At 33.8% G+C, this 19,061-nt stretch overlaps 1 protein-coding gene across 1 annotated transcript in view; it reads right to left on the bottom strand.

Moving 5' to 3' along the window:
- Nucleotides 1-285: 285 nt before the first annotated feature.
- Nucleotides 286-19,061, bottom strand: part of LOC145243958 (TAF5-like RNA polymerase II p300/CBP-associated factor-associated factor 65 kDa subunit 5L) — a 70,981-nt gene continuing 52,205 nt past the window's right edge. Inside the window, exons 10-15 of the mRNA XM_080107085.1 lie at nt 18,015-18,096; nt 16,786-16,897; nt 11,075-11,243; nt 5,886-6,008; nt 2,297-2,360; nt 286-547 (exon numbers count right to left, since the gene is read on the bottom strand). Coding sequence (XP_079963211.1) covers nt 430-547; nt 2,297-2,360; nt 5,886-6,008; nt 11,075-11,243; nt 16,786-16,897; nt 18,015-18,096 — 668 coding nt within the window. The 3' untranslated portion in view covers nt 286-429. The remainder of the gene's footprint in view (nt 548-2,296; nt 2,361-5,885; nt 6,009-11,074; nt 11,244-16,785; nt 16,898-18,014; nt 18,097-19,061) is intronic.

Genomic DNA, 19,061 nt, shown 5'->3' with positions numbered 1-19,061 from the left:
AAAATATAATTCATATGCATAATTTATGACCAGGCAATGCTACGCAGCCTGTTAGTATATCTATAACAGTGTTTTTTCTTGAAATGCAATTTTTGATATCCAATCATAATGCATAAACAACAATTATTTCTTAGTTAATTCTTAATTAATTTTAATGAAACTAACATATTTTTACTCCAAAAGAAAACTTTATGGAAACTTGTGTTAAAAACAAAAATTATTTTTCAATGTCCTTGAAAAAAAAAAAAAAAAAAAAAAAAATAGAAATAAATCAAGACAACACAATTATTACAAATTAATATATTTTGCAAAATCATTTACAAAATAAATATGTATGTTGAATGACATGTGAGGATGAAAAGGAAGAGGTGGGATGGGGCAGTAGGCATGTATGTGGAAAGGAGGTGATGGGGGAGGGGGCAGGATACGTCAGATAAGAGGACCGGCTCCCAACAGCAGATTATGACTGGTGAAATTTAAGTAATGAATCAGAGTCGACTTGGTTGGGTAGCAGGCCAGCTGTTCGGGAGATGCCAGGCTGTCAGCACTGCGAAGACAAAAGAATATAATGGCATTTAATTTCAGCCAATCAAATTTATAAGAAACAAGGTTAAAAATTACAAGAAACTAGCTTTATCTACCCAGCATTGTCTGGGAGTCTTTCATTTTTGTTTCAATTATTGAATGCGTTTAATTTCATTGAATTATTAGGTTGACAAGATTTTTGTGGAATTTTCAATTTTGATTTCAAATGATGTATTTTAAAATAAGTTTTCATTATAATACCTCCTTTACTTTATACGTCATTTTAAAAAACATTTTTCGCTCTAATTTTTTAATCTACAATCGTTTTAAACAATTATGTCTTTTTAAAACATTGAATACAAGATGGAAAAAAAGTAAATTCCCACAATTTTCTTATTTTAATTCAAGCTAGGCTGAAAAGCTGCTAAAACAGCTTGCAATATCAATGAAGCATTTGGCCCAGGAACCACTACTGAACGCACAACACAATGGTGATTTAAGAAATTTCATGGTGGTGACAAGAGTTTTGAAGATGATGAGCATAGTGGTCAGCCACCGGATGTTGACAATGATCAATTAAGAGACTTAGTCAAATCCAATCAATGCACAACTATTAGAGAACTTGCTTCTGAATTAGACGTAACGTATACAATGATTTCCGAATACTTGGTTTGGTTTGGTTGTTTTTGTTTTATGGCATATCAACCCTTTTCAGGTTATTTAATGCTGAATCTGCTTTTTTTTTTTAAAGTTTTATGCTTCAAGCTGTTTATATCTTCAAATATTCATTCATGGTGTTTGGTTTGGCTGTTTTGTTTTACAGCATATCAACCAGGTTCAGTCATTTGGGCAAAAGTTTATATGCTTTACGTTTTTTATATCTTCAAACAAATATTTATTCATGATACTTAATTGTTTTGTAAAGAAAAATTGTTTTTGCTGCTGACTTTGCAGAACATGATTGAGTTTTGCAAAGGGGAAAAAAAACAAACAAAAAAACAATATTAATGTTTGGTGCACTTAAGTCAGGAAGCCAATATTTTCAAACAGCCTCATCTGGTAGCCCTTGTGTGTGAGTGTAAGTTATTAAGCATCTGGAAACTTTATCATCAATGCCCATGTTGCATCTTCCATATCTGGTAGCAGCACTTCATCACAAGCATCTCAGTACATTTTATCCTCAAAAGATGCCTGCACTGGTTAGGGTACGCTCTTTGCCGTCAACTGGAAAATTCATCTACAAATCAATTGCCCCAGCTCTGTTAACGGGTTGGAAAAATGGATGTGATGGAAACTAAAAACCCTCGCTTATAACTGTTAAAACTGACCTGGAACCAAACTTGAACCCATGTGTCTATATAGTTTGTTGTTGGAACAAAGAGTGGCTAGATAGAGATAGTCCAATCATCAGGTCTGGATGGCCTTTGTTAGAGATGCAATGTCAAGGATGGATGAAACCAGTACGACCAACCTCAGATGAAAACAGTTTTGAGTACAAGTAGTAATACTAAAACATGAAACAAACTGCTTAGGATTCTCAGCTCTTGAACTAAAAATAATCAATTCAAGGGAATTAACTCATGTCACAATTGAAAATTCTTTGCATTTTGTGAATATTTGGTTTTAAAGTTGCTACCATTTCCCAACAAAAGGAACATCTGACTGAGAGCAGAACATATAACTACTGAGCCCAAAATAAGTGAAAACTCTGAAAATAAAAATCATTAGAGTTTTAAAAGATCAAGTCAAATCTGTTTAAAAAAATACTTACTTTGCAGGGTGAAATTCAGCTTCTTTGCGAACATCCCATATTCGTATTGAGGCATCCAAACTACCTGAAAAAGGAGAAACATAGATGAAAAAAAAAAAAAAAAAAGATTATAGATGTTCATTTTCAAACATTTTTCATTTGATTATTTTATGGCATGTCAACCATTTTTGGGTTATTTAAATGTAGCACCAGCTATCGTTTAGGGAGAAAGCCTTCATGTCATTAATATCTTGAAATGTTCCATACCATAACAAGACATTTAGAATTAGGTATACAAATTTCGCTGGAACCTGAGTATTAAAAAAAGGTTCTTGTTCAGAATTCTTCTCCTACCTGTGACAAAATGAAAATATCATATTCCAAAAATTACATAAACTGATCAAGTAGTTTTATTTTTAAATAAGAAAATCAAATTTTACGAGTTTCTGACAAGTGAATGTCTTGTCCACCATTTTGAAAAATATCTCAACAAAGGGAAAATAACAATACTTTATACTAGATTTATGTTGTAATGCTTACAAATTCCTATTAATCGCTTAAAAATGGATTAATTCATATGATTTTTGGAATATGATATTTTCATTATTTTTGTTTTTTAATATTAGAGGAATTCTTGACAAGACCCAAAAAGAAAAAATTAAAAAGGTTCCAGATTCAGATTTTTTTCATCAGATTTGAACTTGTCATAGTTCATTGTGTAAGATTTCTATTTTAGTTTTCAGGACTTCATTTTTTATTCTTATTTATTATGTGGAATACTTATTTCCAGTTTTTTTATTGAAAACAATAAAAGTTCAAAATGTGAGAAAAAAAACAAAAAAAAAAAAAACAAACAATAACTTTGAATCAAGATCTGACATGTTTTATCTAATTACAAGGAAAAACGATTTTTTTCCATTGACCACAGAAAATTGATTTATTCAATTATTACTCTTTAGTGATCTTTATTTTAAAGTGTGTGTGTGTGTGTGTGTGTGTATATATATATGTATAAATAATAAGACATTATTTCCTTCTGAAACTTGTTTCATTCCATTACATGCAGTCGTAATGAAAAGGTTGTTGATCTAAGGAAGTCTGGTTATTTATAGCTCTGACGGAAACTTGTCTATAAATATGTCATCAAATAATTTTTGTATGAATAAATAAAATATCTAATACAGTTTTTTTGTTTTCTCTATTATTGAGCACTTTTATAAAAACACAGGAAGAATTCACTGGATTATTACCTTATGAATGTGAATTCACGTACATTGCTATAAATAAATATGTATATATATATATGTGGAGAGATGAAAAAGGAACAAACCAAATTATATGTTCATTAACGTTTTGCCTTTATTTAAAAACTTTCTTGGGATGATTTATTTGAAGAAAATAAAATTCTAGTCCAATATTTCTTTAGATCAATCATCCTGAGGAAGTCTTCAAATAATGACAAAATGTTGACGAACATAAAATTTGGTTTGTTCCTTTTTTCATCTCTCCATCACGTCGGACTATTATTTCCATAATTTTCATTCAAAACTGCATGGATTAAGGAATAATTTCTAATGTATTTCTCATCTTTGAACATTTAATGATTAAATAATGTAAATTTTTATCCATCATCAGTTAATTTTCTTTATATACATATATATATATATATATATATATATATAATTTCATGATTTTCTTGGGAGTACAAAACTTTATTAAAGCAATCATGAAGGGAAGACGTATTCCTTCGGAATTCTTTTTTTTTTTTTTTTTTTTAATATAAAATGAATTCCGAAGGAATACGTCTTCCCTTCATGATTGCTTTAATATATATATATATATATATATATATATATATATATGAGCAAACAGTTAATAAAACATGTTTCAAAGTGTTTTTTAACATGTTTTATTAACTGTTTGCTCGTATTAAAAGCTCTATCTCCTATTTGGTTTTATCGAGCTTTTACATCTGGCTGAGATAACTTTATAAATATTAATTCTTTAATATTTATAATATACTTTAATTTTACCATCTTGGATCATTTTGGTAAATTTAATTGTAATTTTATTTTATATATATATATATATATATATATTAGTGTTGGGACGATTAATCGGGAATCGGAAAAATCGGAGGTTTGGGGGGCATTGGAAAAATTTGTGCCTATTTTCCGATGCCAGAACCGATTCCTTAATTATCTTTTTGATTTGATTTAATTTGATCCACTGCTTATAGTAAGAATAAAATGTTTTTACGTTTGAGAAAATGTAGTCACATTTAAGATGTGATTTCACAGTAATCAGGACAAAGTAACAATTTTATAGTTAAATATTTAGAGATTTAAAAAGAATCGGAATCAGTAATTGTATCAGAATCAGGAAATATTTTTTAATCATCCCATCACTAATATATCTATATATTATTTACACAAATGGTCACTGCAGGTTTTGCCACTCAGAGACTGAGAGTCCAAACCACCTAATATCTGGATGCCCAATCTTATTGGCAGATGATCTTTACACTATCCGCCACAATAAAGTATGCAAATATCCCCATTTGAACATCTGTGTAGAGATGCAATTTGACAGACTGTTGAACATCTGAGAACATAAACTATCACCGATATCATCAAATGGAAAAGCGACAGTGTTCTATGACAAAAACATACAGGTGGGCGAATACATAAAAGACATGCCGTTAAATTAGATATTGTAATATGGAAAAAGCCTGAAAGAACTGCGCTCATTATCGATGTCACTGTCCCAAATTACCTTAATAGAGGTGTACAGAGAAAAGATAAATATTAGGACCTAAAAATGATTTACATACGACATTGTCTCTGAAAGAAATCAACATTGTAAATCACATTGTGATAAGTGCAACTAGCCTAATGAAAAAAAAAAAAAATCTTGGAAACAATTCTTGGAAGACCAAACTGTAATAAAATACAGCAGCCATAAAGGGAACAATGTCTGTTCTTAAAAATTTCCTCGGATATAAATTCAAATCATAATAAAATCAAGTGTTAGCTCCAGGACGGAGTTAGTTAGCTCCCTTTATCTCTTAAACCTGACCAAATTAAAATAATTACATGTACCTTAAAAGAATATATAATCTTTTAAACATTTAATCAGACACCAAAAATATCATTTTAAAAAAAGCCGAGCATGTGGGGTCCCCCTTCACAAGTGAAAAATTTAATGTTCATGCAAAATTTTTTTAAAAATCCAAGGAGAGGTTATTGAGAAACGTAAAGGCAAATGAACAGATGAACGATTTTGAGCAAAAATAAAATATAATGGACTCTGGGGGGAGGAAGGGGGGGGCACATACAGATAAAGTTATCCCGGAAAATCCAGGCTGGCAAAAATTTACTTTTATCATGACTAATGTTTGTACAAAATTTGCAAAAAATCCAAGGTGAGAAAAGTACAGAACAGACGAATGCGAGTGAATTACTAGGTCCAATCTCTCTTTTGTCGGGAGATCAATTAATTCTTTTAGTTCTGAATTCATTCCGAAAATATTTTACACAACTGTTATTTTTAATTAAATTTTTTTTTTTTTCCAAATTATTAGAAATATTGTCTGAGAAAAATATCTTACCTGACGCCAACATGGAACCATCTCGACAAAAACTTAATGAATAGACTGTATCACCATGGCCACGGAATTCTTTAAATAAATTTCCTGTGTTTAAATCCCAAACACGGATTTTTCTGTCATCACCTAAAAAATTACACCAAGTAAAAACGATCACTGTTTTGTCTGTTTGTTCATGATAATGTCTGTAGTTGAAAGAAATTGGTTAGTTAAAAATAAATAAATTGATTAGTTAGAAAAAAATGGATTAGTCATGTTAAAAATAAAATTTTATAATCTATAAATATAAAAGCGAAAATGTTTGTATGTGCGTTTGCTTTTTCTGTATGTCTACAAAAGGCTTTTTTCAGAGAAGCGGTCGGTCACTTCACAATTTTTTAAAACTTTTTATATCACATATAAATCGTAATATCTCACAGTTAACAACAAAGCTCGCCTGTCTATTTAATTTGCTCGATTTCGGGAAGATAAATATTCAACATTTGTCGCTCGCCCCATGTGGGTTAGTCTTTTTCCTATAACATCTTGGGAAAATAAAAATAAAAAAAAGCGTTCCGCAGTAAATGAAATACTATCCTGCAGTCAAACTTGACCTCATTAACTCATTAAAACGGGCACCTGCCAAATCCAAGTAATTAAATAAATTCAAACGTGTTTCCATTAGCAATGTGGTGGGGCAATGGTTAACGTCGCACGTTTTTTTTTTTTTCACACTTTAATTTACAACTTTGCCTCAAGGGTTCGGGTTTGATCCTCCTACTTACTTTTTTTTTACCCCCCCCCCCGAGTTTCCACACACACCTCCAAACACCCGGGCAACGCCGGGTACCCCTCGCTAGTAAACCATAAATCAGAGTAGCAATATGGAAAATAAATGAAAAATAAAACACCATTAATAATGTATGCAATGCGAGTGGAATGTGATAGGACCCATTAATTGCTAATTTATAATTTATGGAACTTTAAAGTTAAAGTTTATCTAAAAAATTAGTTGGAAATAAAGAGAAATTTCCAAATGAGAAAAGCCAACATTTAATATAAAAAAAAAAGGTTTATTTTTAAAATGTATCTATCCAAGCTGTGCACAACAATGTAAGTGCTATTATTGAAGTTGAACCGAACAAAAAATGCTTTTTCAAATATAAAAATCAGTTTTTCATTTGCAGGTTGAAAATTTTAAAATTGCTTTCAAAGCTGACATATTTTAGAAAATATGGTAATTTTCACATTTTTGTTTTATTAATCAAATGTGGAAAGGAAAACATTTGAGAAACATTAGACAATAAGTTTTATATCAATTTTTGTATTATTATTATTTAATGTGCTATTAGAAGAATACAACCAATTGTCAGTTAAATCTGCGTTCCAGGGTGGAAGACATTCAAATTCTATTTTAAACTGAATGATATGACATGTTTATGATAAGCTATTTTAAAACTGAAGCATGGGAAACATACAAATGCTATTTTAAACTCAATTGATTGACACAAACTCATATTCACTGCCTTCCATTGCATGTAAAAGTGTTTTTACTTGGTTAAATCCGATTAATAAATATGTTTATTTTCTGATGAAAATCTATTGAATAAAGTTCTTCGAAGATAAATAACAAACATCAATATTTTTGTAATAAATAAATGGGCAAACGGTTCATTGGATTTGAAAGCAAAAAAACACATTCATATGCATAAACACGTTTATTTGTGTAAATTTAATCCAATTATGGTCAGTTATATAAATATTAAGACACTTCATATTCTCTCAGAATGTGAAACAATAATTCCGCCTACAATTAAAGGGAGGTAAGTGCATTTTTTTAACCTAGTACTTTCACCAGATTTATTCCCCTTTAATTCAAAATGAAAGCATCCAATCAAGACGGTCAGACAACAGTCTATTTTCACATTAATATAATCCTTTATTAATATGAAAGGAAAATAAATTGTTTTGTAATGGCTGTCCATCTTCACTAAATGCTTTTATTTTGAATTAAAGTGCAATAACAAAAAGAGTAAATATTCAAACTCATTTATGCTTGTGAGCAAACCTCAACCCAAACTGGAGAATTGCATGGCTTCTATTTCCCACAAATGTTTTTTTTTCAGATTTCTATGTAAAGTTAGTCTGCCAACGTTCTATTTGTATCACAATCCTTACAACACATCTAAAAAAATTATATTTTATTAAAACAAAAGAACTTTGAGAGAGATTCACATTTCATTGCAGTTGAAAAGAAACTTAACCCCTAAAAAAGCAGAAAACCTGCACGAAATTGATTGCTTTTAATATCATGGAAAAGAGATAGGAAACGATTTCCACATCACCAAATATCTTCTAATTAATATGCCCGGATATTTGACAGAAAATAAAATTCATTATATCATTACCATATAAAATAGTGCTGTGCCTGTCACATGATAATTAAACATGAGCAAGTGAAGTTTCCTGACAGTTTTTTTTTTTTTTTTTTTGTTTAATCAATTTTCACCCCAAACAAGGCACAGTGCCACTTTGAAGTAGGAGGCTACTATCGGGGTCATAAGTTGCAGGGGCATTATGAAGGGAGATGAGTAGAAAGATGTTTGTTCACATTACACTTGAACTTCTGCATATCAGTACAGTTGGGAAAGCAGAATCCCGGAAGGGAGTTCCAAAGTTTTACAGTTCTGGGGAAGAAACTATTGGAGTAAAAGGCTTTCTTGCACCTAGGGATCTCTAGAGTAAACGGGTGGGACTTAGTTGCTTGTCGGGTTTGTCGGGGGAAGTCATGTTGAGGAGGTACAAGTGCTTGTAGTTCGTCAGAGCATTCACCATTAAAGTATTTGTAGAACAGGAAGAGGGATGCAAGATTTTGTTGATGGGACAGAGCCTAGATGACAGTTTAGGACCTATCAGGCTGGCGACTCTCTTGTGAATCCTGTCCAAGAGCGAGTGACAAACAGCAGATGCACCAGCCCAGATGTGACAACAGAGATACAAGATACTTTCAGGTGTAAGTAATTTTCTAGCACGGTAGAGAGAGAGCCCACCTTCTTTGCAGCAGCCCTGGCAATGCTCTCAATGTATCTATTCCAGTTCATGTTCCCTATAAACGTTAGGCCGAGGAGTTTAAAGGAAGTACTTCCAGGTAATGTGTCCTTGGCTATTGCTATTAGTGGTAGAGAATGTTTCTTGTAGTTATTGAAGTAAACAAGCTTAGTCTTGTCAGCACTGAATGTGACCATCCATTTTTGTCCCCATTCCACTACAGATTGGAGGTCATCCTCTAGTTTTTCTGCCATTTCCTTACATGTGTGTTCATTTGTTTTCCCCTCGTGCCTCTTATAAAAAGTTGTGTCATCAGCAAATATACCCATCTCCGAAACAATTTTATCAGGGAGGTCATTTATGAATATCAAGAATAATAAAAGTCTAAGGATAGACCCCTGATGTACTCCCGCATTTATATCATATTGCTTGGATGTACAACCATCGAGGACAACTTGGATTTTTCTCTTAAGGATTTAATTACATTATGTATTCTTCAAGTGATACCATATAATCTAATTTTCCTGAGAAGACCATCGTGCCATACCCTGTCAAAAGCCTTAGATATATTGAGGGCTACCACTCTACCCTCCTCTGTTTTGTTCAGTGAACGGTATATACGTTCAGAGATTACACTTAAGATATCTGCTGTTGAACGGGATGCCTAAATCCATATTGTTTGTCGGTCAGGAGTTTAGCACCTGTTAGGTGTTGGACTAGGGCTTGATTAATTAAGGACTCAAATATTTTGGCGAAAAGCAGGAGGAGGCTACTGGGGCAATAATTTAGTGGGTCAGTTCTTTCACCAAAATTTTTGAAGACTAGTACCACAGAAGCGGTTTTCCAGCAGTCGGGAAAGCAAGATTCAAAGGAAAGTCGGGGAGGGAGCAGAGTGCCGGGTCCAGTGTGGAGTTTGAGGCAAACCAACTGGCAAGCAGATTAGCCTTGTCAGTTGCCGTGCGAGCAACCTCATGATTGTTTGATAGTGGGGGAATCGTTGACTGCCCAATATTTACTGCACTATTGTAAATTTTCCAAAAATCACGAGTTCCTAATTTTTGTGCTTCGATGCGTTTTCTGGTTGTTTCAGTCTTAGCTGTCGCTATTACTCTTTTACAATCACTTCTAGCTTCTATATACATCTGTCTGTTTGAACTGGACTTATGTCGGTTGAATCTGCGGTACGCATGCTGCCTTTGAGCAATGGCAGCTGCACAAGCAAAAGTAAACCATTGGGGAGAGTGGGGATTGCTATAGAATTTCCGTGTGGTTCAATTTCCATGTGCTTCAATTGCAGTTTTGAACCATTTAGTAGTCTTATTTGCACACTGTTCAGCTGGAAGAGAAAATATATTTTGCCATTGGGCATCTATGATGAGTTCCCTGATGGCTTCCTAGTCAGCCTTTTTGTAATACCTCGTTGTTTTGAGTAGTGGGTCTTCAGTTTTAGGGCGACAATTTAGGGTGATTTCTACCATTATCACAGCATGATTAACATTCCCGAGTGGGCTGTGGGCATTTGTTGTACAATCACAGGGAACTCTTGTCAGAAATAGATCTAGAAGTGAGGCATGTTGATCTTGCTGGTCTGGGAAACGTGTTGAAAATGTAACCGTCTAAGATAGGGAATGAGATATAGAGAAGCTATGTGTTGTGCTACCAGCTGCGTTTGTGTAATTAGAGAATCCAAGCCAGTTACTGTGGTGGACATTGAAGTCACCAAATACATGTACTTGTGCTAATATCAAGGGAGAGTGCTATATCTATGCTGTCAGAGACTGTTTATTAGAGTACAGTCCTGGGTTGAGGGAGAGCGGGAGAGAAAATTGTTTTGTGGTACCTCTTTTTTGGTTATTTAGTAACGAAATACAATCAGCTATTTTAAACAATTCATTCCATATAATAATTTAAGCATAACTTGTGTTTTACTAATAACTGGAGGAGGGATTGTGAGTTCATGCCTAATCTCTCAGGGTATTAGTACAGTTTAAAGTAGGTATAACGAATTCAATTGCCTGCGATAGTATACACTATGCTAATAATGCACAACCATTGTCTTTGAAGAGGCTTTGAAGGATAAAAATTCCAGTCCAATATTCTGCACCCTCCTCTGGATCTTTATATGTGCGCTGGGGAAATGAAATAATTTTAATTTAAGATTTTACCTGACGAGGCAAGATATTGACCATTGGGTGAGAAGGCCAAAGCGAGGATCGTCCCCCGATGACCTTGCATAAGACGGACACATTTCCCATCGTTAATACTCCACAACCGAACGCTACGATCTGCTGATCCAGTTGCAACATACATGCCGTTTGGATGGAACTTGACACGCTGAAAGAAAAAAGAAAATAAATAGTAAAATGTAAGAGACTCTTACCTTGGTCAACAATGATAACATTTTGTTGGTTAATAACGTAACTGGCCACTCGGCTTTGCTCAAAACATGCTGGCTTTTGTGAGTGTCACCGATTATCAAAGCATAACAATGTTACTTAAGAAAAATACTAAAGAATTATTTAAAAATAAAATCACAAAAAATATAAAAAAAATAAATAAAAAAATTAAAAAATAAAAATGAAAAAGAAACAACCTACTGTAACAATTTTTGTTTTATTTTTGTAACAATTTTTTAAGTGAAAAAAATAAAATAAATAAAAATAAACAAGTTCTATTCTTTTTTCAATCATCTTTTTTTTTTGTCCAACAAAATTCAACAAAATTAATAAGAAACTCATTTTTTTTGTGTTTTTCATATTTTTTTAACAAAGGTTTTTAAAGCATTTTTTTATGTGCTTCTAATATAATATTTATTTTGCAGTTTTTTTATTTTTGTAACTAATGTTTATACTTTTTTTCTTTTCTTGAACATATTTTTTTTTCCTATAGGGTGGGGCTGAGCAACGTTTTTTTATCTCTTCTTTTGATTTAATTAAGACAACTGGGATATTCCCTAAGGATTAGGTAAATTTTTCTATGGTCGTATGGTGAGAAAAGACAGCGAATGTAGAAGAAACTTCGCCAACCCAATCGGGCAGCTTTCAGATATATGGTTTAAGATGGAGACAAAACGATCATTCCAAATTTCTGTTTCCACATAAACTTGAAAAGATAATTACTGAGAAGCTCTCGACCGGTCCCATTGATTCCTACTCCACCCAATATTTTCCCCATAGATCGTCTGATCCTTTGCTGTGCATTGATCGGTGTCTTACGTCAGAATACTATGAAACCCGAGCGCATGATGTCATGTTCCAAGCAAATCCAAGCGGATGGTGAGTTACGTCTGGTTTAAATTCTGCACAAATACTAAAATTTCTGAACTTAATCCATCCTTTCTTGATTCATGCAATCACGAAACAACTGTAAAAAATATTTGACTGGCAAATTCTGTGTTTAATTTACGATACAAAAATCATACCAAAATCATAGTTTCTGAAATTCTTATTAAGAAAATAAATTTGTTTTTGTAAATATTGATTAAACACAAAAGTTTAACATTATAAATTTCTTGTTTTAATTCAGACATTTTGCCATTTTTATTGTGATTTTTAAGAGGAAAGAAAGAGATTTTAAAAAATAAAAAAGTGTTTCTCCCTCTCCCATTTATTTACAAACTACAAAATAAACAATGACCAAATGTTTTTTTGTTTTTTTTTATACATGGAGGTCACCACTTATCAAGGCTCGGAAGCCACTCGGGGATAAGGGTTATTGCGTGTAAATTAATCAATGGGATGGTATCATAGTAATTGTTAGTATTGGAGATTTGATGAAGTGTCTTACTTAAGGGAGCAGTTCATCAGGAATTTGTTTATGTTGGACTTGAAGACATCCAAGTTGTAGTCAGGTGGGAAACAGGCAAACGGACGAGAGTTCTACAGGTGTGCACTTCTAAGAAAGAAGCGTTGTTCATGGAATCTACATTTTGATTTAGGCACAGATATGAGTGGGGAAAATTGATGACAGTGGTTTCAGCTAGACGGGTATTTTTTCATGAAAAATTGGTGACTAGATTGGAGTTCAGACAAGCACTTGCCACAGAAATAACGATAAAACAAAGACAGGCTCGCAACGTCTCTTCTGTGGGAGAGAGATTACAGGGAAGAGAAAAGGGCATCCCCACTAAGCCACGAAGTCTATTTTGTACTCAGTCAAGGCAGGATAGGCTATTTTTAGCAGTTCCTGCCCAGATGTGGCAACAATACTCCATCCTTGGACGTACTTAGCTTTTATACAGATAGAGAATTGCATCAATAGTGAGATATCTTCTGGAGCAGTAGAAGGATCCCACCATTTTGCCAGCGACCTTGGCAACAGACTTAATGTATGTGTTCCATTTCAGATCAGGAGTAAAGGTCAAACCCAGAAGCTTGTCAAAACATGGAGCCTTCCTAGACGAGAACTAACCATTTCAATTGATGTCAGATGGGGATCAGAGCATTGATGATGTAAAGATGGGAGTTTGGTTTTAGATGCATTAAAATTAACCAGCCACCTCTTCCCCCACGGTACCACGCGCTCAAGATCAGAGGAGAGAGAATTAGAGAGAACTTTGTCATTTACGGCCTTTGATGTGTTGCCATAGATGGTTGTGTAATTAGCATAGATGTCAACGAATTATTTAAGTATGTGTTTTGGGAGATCATTGATGTAGATCAGGAAGAGAGTTGGGCCCAGGATGGACCCCTGAGGGACTCCAGCATTAATACTGTGGGCCTCTGATTTCTGCCCATCAACCACTACTCTTATGAGCCTATCAGAGAGAAATGATTTCATAATTGAGAAAACATTTCCAGTTATACTGTAGCTGGAAATCTTGTAAAGTAGGCCTTTATGCCATACCTTATCGAAGGCCTTTGATATCTCAAGAGGAATTGCCCTAGAAAGGAAACCTTTGTCGAGAGATTCACTAACTAAGATATAACTGTTAGCACATCTGCCGTAGATCTAGCAGAACCATATTGCATGTCACTAAGTAGGTTACTTCTGCTGAGGTGGTTGACTACTCTATTTAATATGGATTCCAGCAGCTTACTCATGACACAAAGGAGACTTATTGGTCTGCACTGAGAGGGAGATGACTTATCACCTGAATTCTTAAATACAGGGTATACTGATGAGGTTTTCCAGGGTGTTGGAAAGCACTTCTCTTTAAGGCAACACTTCAACAGTTTTGTAAGTATAGGGGCGAGTTCTGATTGAAGCTTTTTCAACACTATAATTGGAATGCCATCGGGGCCAGTTGCTTTACTGGAATCAAGGTTCTTGATTAACTTGTCGACCTCACTCACAGATATTGGTATGTTGCATAACGTGCTGTCTATTATAGGAGGAAATATGGGGAGTTGATGGCCTTCATCGCATAGTGTAAAATTAGCTGCAAAGTTCTTGGCAAATAGTTTGTCTTATGCTGACGAGATGACATCAGGTCCATTGATGACGGTTGGGATAGAACGCATGCTTCTGTTCAGGATCCTGTTTGCTATTTGCCAAAACTGGTAGGAACCAAGCCGCTGCTCAGCTACTTTGGATTAAACGAACTGAGCATATAGCTCTCTTGCATTTTTTATTACTCTTTTACAGTGGTTGCTGGCAGTCCTGAAAGTAGCTTTAGTCTCAGTACATCTATTACGTTGTTAGCTATGAAAAAAGTGATTTCTGTGTGCAATGGCAACAGCACATTCTGGGGAGAAACATGGCTGGCTGTTAGGTTTTTGTTGGAATTTTTTGGATGGTATGAATCGATCTACGCCTACAATTAACCATTCAGTCAGGTCTGATACTATAGAGGACACATCCTTTTTAAACATGGAATGCAGAGGTAGATCAGATATGAATGTACGGAAGCTATCCCAGTCAGCCATAGAGTATTGATATACAGTACGGTGGAGAGGTATGTCTGAAGACTTATTACATCTCATTTTTATCTTAACTGATAGAACGGAGTGGTCGGAGGATCCCAGAGGAGATAGAACAGAACATGAGCATAGCTCAGGGGAAGTTGTGATAAAAAGGTCTAGAAGGCTTGCATACTGACTGGTAGTATCGGGCACACGGGTGGGTTCGTGAACAATCTGAGTGAGGTCATAGGCAATGGCAAAATCATGACAGAACCTCCCCTCATCATCTGTCTTATTCGAGTGGGTCAGCCATTCCACATTATGGACATTGAAGTCACCGCAGATGTGAATGTTAGCCAAAGGATGAGCAGACAGGATGTGGTCAATTTTCTCAGATATACTCTTCAAGATAGTAACACCGCTGTTGTGGGGGCGATAGAGGGCAAATATAAATGTGGTGGTGTAAGCATGTTGAGGTTTTGGGATTTATGGAACAGGTTGACAGACTTGGTTAGAGCAGGACAGAAAGGGAAAGTAAGAGAGAAAAAGACAGGAATTTTTTTTTTTTTTTTGTAGCACATAAAGTAAAGCCGTAACAATTACCCACTAGTATGGCATCGAGAGGCCCCACCAGAAACTACTGCATGGTTCAGAATCCATTCATCAAATGGCAATATTTTGCACCTGCTGATAGGACAGCCTCTTTAGTGGTTAATCCAAGGTTCGGGTCCCTGACTATCATCCCAGATGAAATGTTTACCTCCAGCACCCTTACTAGTGACATGGCCACAAAGACAGACATAGAAACAAAAAATTTCCAACATCTCAGGCTACTGTTCACGAAGTACTACCGACCTGGAAAGCAGCTTTTTCTTCACCCTTTGTCAGAAAAATCATTTATTGGAAATGAGGACTGAGGGACAAAAAAAGGAGAAGCGAGAGTTACTGGAGCTGCCGATAACACATCCACAGTGCATTATCTACTCTCCATTAAAAAAAAAGGTAAGAGAGACTTATTAATATAAGTTCGTTGTTCCATTCCCACTTTGCGACAATATTTGAAAATAGTCTCCCCTCCCATATTAATGTGTGGATATTTTTGGCTTCACCTACCTCAAGTTAGAATGTTCAACCTTCTAGCTTTATCTTATAATTAATATACAATAATGGAACTTTTATCAGAAGTCGGGTTATTTTGTATTAAATTTAGACTTGAAGAACTCATTTAAAAACTGGTTAAACATAATACCATTTGGGTTACGTATTAAGTTTAGACTAGTTAAAAATAATGCATATAGCAGAGAAAAAAAGCCATGTTTTTCTGAGTTTAGATAATAGTGCAGTTTTAATTTGGAAAATTCTCATTTTCATGGGTGACTTTTTTTTTTCCATTTTAAATATAATAAAAACAGCATTGGTTAATAATATAGTATATTTGATAAAAAAGATTTTAAAAAACTACAAGATAAGTACAGTTAAAATGTTCAGAGTTTAAGTCAAAGCTGAAATAAGAAAAAAAAAAAATGTTTGCGTTATTAAGACAAGTAGATTTCAAAAGTTATAGAAAGAAAAATTGCTTAACTTAGCTTTTGGCCCCGAGAGTTTGACCCTGTCTTCTTGAGTTCATATCATAGAAGAAGGAAAGACTAGCCAACCTAACTGATTTGATGCCAGGTACTGAAGGATATGTTGGATGTGGGGCGGGGTGAGGTGGGGTGGGGGGGTTCTATTTACTTAAGATTGAAAAAAACTACATATTTACAAATTATATCAAGCTTTGATTCGCTAGTTTATATATGTAAATATTTTTTGGAATATTTCAAAAAATATTTTTTGAAAATATTTTCTCCTTTTGGTTTTATTTGTTTTTCCTTCATTTTTTTTTTCTCATCACCTAAAAACAATCCCATTTTCATGCCATTAAATTTACAATCATTGCAAGAATTAATTTGCACATCTCACTTCAAAAGCAATTTTTTTTCTTCTTCAGAGACAACACAATGAGGTAGTTACAGTTTTATGGTTATACTTACCGTAACATCCAACGCATGTCCAGCAAATGAACGCACGGGGAAGATCCGATCTGTAGACCAAAGTTTGCTCGTCCGATCATAGGAACCACTTACAAACAAACTGCTAACTCGACTGAGAACAAAAAAAAAAATCATCAAAACTGAGCATGACATCAGCAAAAGTTACATTTAATTTTTGCAAGAAATAAGTTAATTTAATTTCACTAATTTAATCAAAGTACGAATAATATTTTTAAAAAATAGTTGACTAACAAAAAGTTAGTTTATGGCTTAAAAAAGAAAAAATGGTCAGCACCTGTAAATTTTCGGAGGAATAAGTTTGAGCTAATGGTTCAGATCCTAAGTAAAACATTTGAAAACGATGGTTTTAAATTGAGAATGGCAAATTTAATCAAAATCAAAGAGTTGATAAGAAAAATAGTGCTTATTTTTTCTGCTCAAAAAAGTTGTAGTGGAGTTGATAATCCAAACGATTGACTACAATTGCTGAAATATTTTTGCTTTTGGAGTTGCAATCATATCTTTTAGAACTTCAGGAATTAAAGTCAATTGTTTGGGTTATCAACTCCACAGATCCATTTTCATGAATTGAAAGAATTCATGAAAAACATGTCCTTCCTTTTTAAAATCAAAATGATCTATAAGTCTCACCTGTCTTTTTAAAATGTATGTACGTATGTATGTCTACCTAGGTGACGGATTTTCACGAGATCGGTATTGTTTTGAAGCTCGGCCCGTTGGACGACAAATATCAAAAAATTGGCTAAAAACATTAATTCCTTCACCCTCAACTGGCCATTTTTTTACAGGAAGGGGTCGCTTTTTTTGCCGATATTTTCGAAAATCATTCTCCTCTTTTCAGTTTACTAGCCTAAATTTAAACCTACATCACTTCCGGGATGGCGATGGGCACAACAGCAAAAACGTCACTTTTTTTTTTTTTTTTTTTTTTTAACGTTCTTTTCCTCCTTCGCGGTAGGGGTCAGAGCCTGTCTGCTACCACTTTTTCTTTTTTGCTTAACACACACCTTCAAACACCCGGACCCTCCCCGTTAGTTTACTATAAGTGGAAAAATCTTTTTCCACTTATAGTAAAACTAACGGGGATGCGAAAATCGGAATTAGAATAGGAATCAGGGTCAGATTTAAGCATTTAGTTACCAATTCTACAACCTAAACTCATTTCATCCATTTCATTAAGAGATTTTAATTGTAAAAACATTACTTACCAAACATCAATGTCCCATACAGGATAGTTATGTCCAGCATAACGCACTGTGTTTGTACAAGTTTTCAAATCCCATAAACGAACTGAAAAGAGAAAACAAACAAACTTAAAACTGATACACGATGAGGCATAAAGATTTTGAATGGATAAAAATAGAATAAAATTATCGAGAAAAACAAAATGATTTTATTCCGAAAATGAGATTAAAATAGTTTTTATGAGTTCAAAACTTATTAGCAGGTTTATTCAGTTAATCTGCCAACCCAATATTTGCTTTGGTAAGAAAGTCTTCATATAGCCGCCTTTATCAAAACTACCTGTCTTTGGACAGATAAAATTAATTCCATGAACAGAACATTCTGCACTATTTTTATGCCCTCTTCTGAAGATTAAAATCAAGATATAGTGATACTAAATTTGATGTCTAGAATCCTTATTCTAATTTTCGTGCACTAAAAATCCACGACATGATCTGAATTCTAGAAAATGTCTAAAAATTAACACAAACTTAAAAACTCTTAAGAAATTGAAATTCAAGGAATCTTGCTTAATTGGTATCTAATAATTATGGATCAAATTCAATGCAAATCTAATATCTGAATTTACAAACTAGGCGGATGGTTGTACTCAAATTATGCCTCCAAAAAAATTATGAAACTGAAAGTTGAAATATTTACTGATTGATAATAAATATTTCTTAACTTTCAGTTTCAGATTGATGTCCAATACCTATTGTTAAAATTTCACAAAAATCAAGACTATATAAAATTTTCAAAAAGGGTGTCTACTCCCTTTTTATCCTACTTGCACAAAATTAAATTAAATGCACGTATCTCACACTACTCCTCCTTATGCATAGTATCTGTGTTCCAAAATACATAATGAGCAGTTAATTAGTTTAGAAATGAATTCTGGACAGCCAAATATACAAGCATATACACAAACCTAAATTTATATAGATAGAAATATATTTGGTTTTTACATTCTTCAGTAAGAGAGCTGCTTAGTGCTTATTTCTGGAATCTCAACGCTGAAACTTTTCAAAAGA

The sequence above is a fragment of the Euprymna scolopes genome, chromosome 22 (assembly GCF_053919585.1).
Source record: "Euprymna scolopes isolate OS-2025 chromosome 22, ASM5391958v1, whole genome shotgun sequence".
Lineage (NCBI taxonomy): Eukaryota > Metazoa > Mollusca > Cephalopoda > Sepiida > Sepiolidae > Euprymna > Euprymna scolopes.
This window is presented reverse-complemented; position numbering and strand designations above follow the sequence as displayed.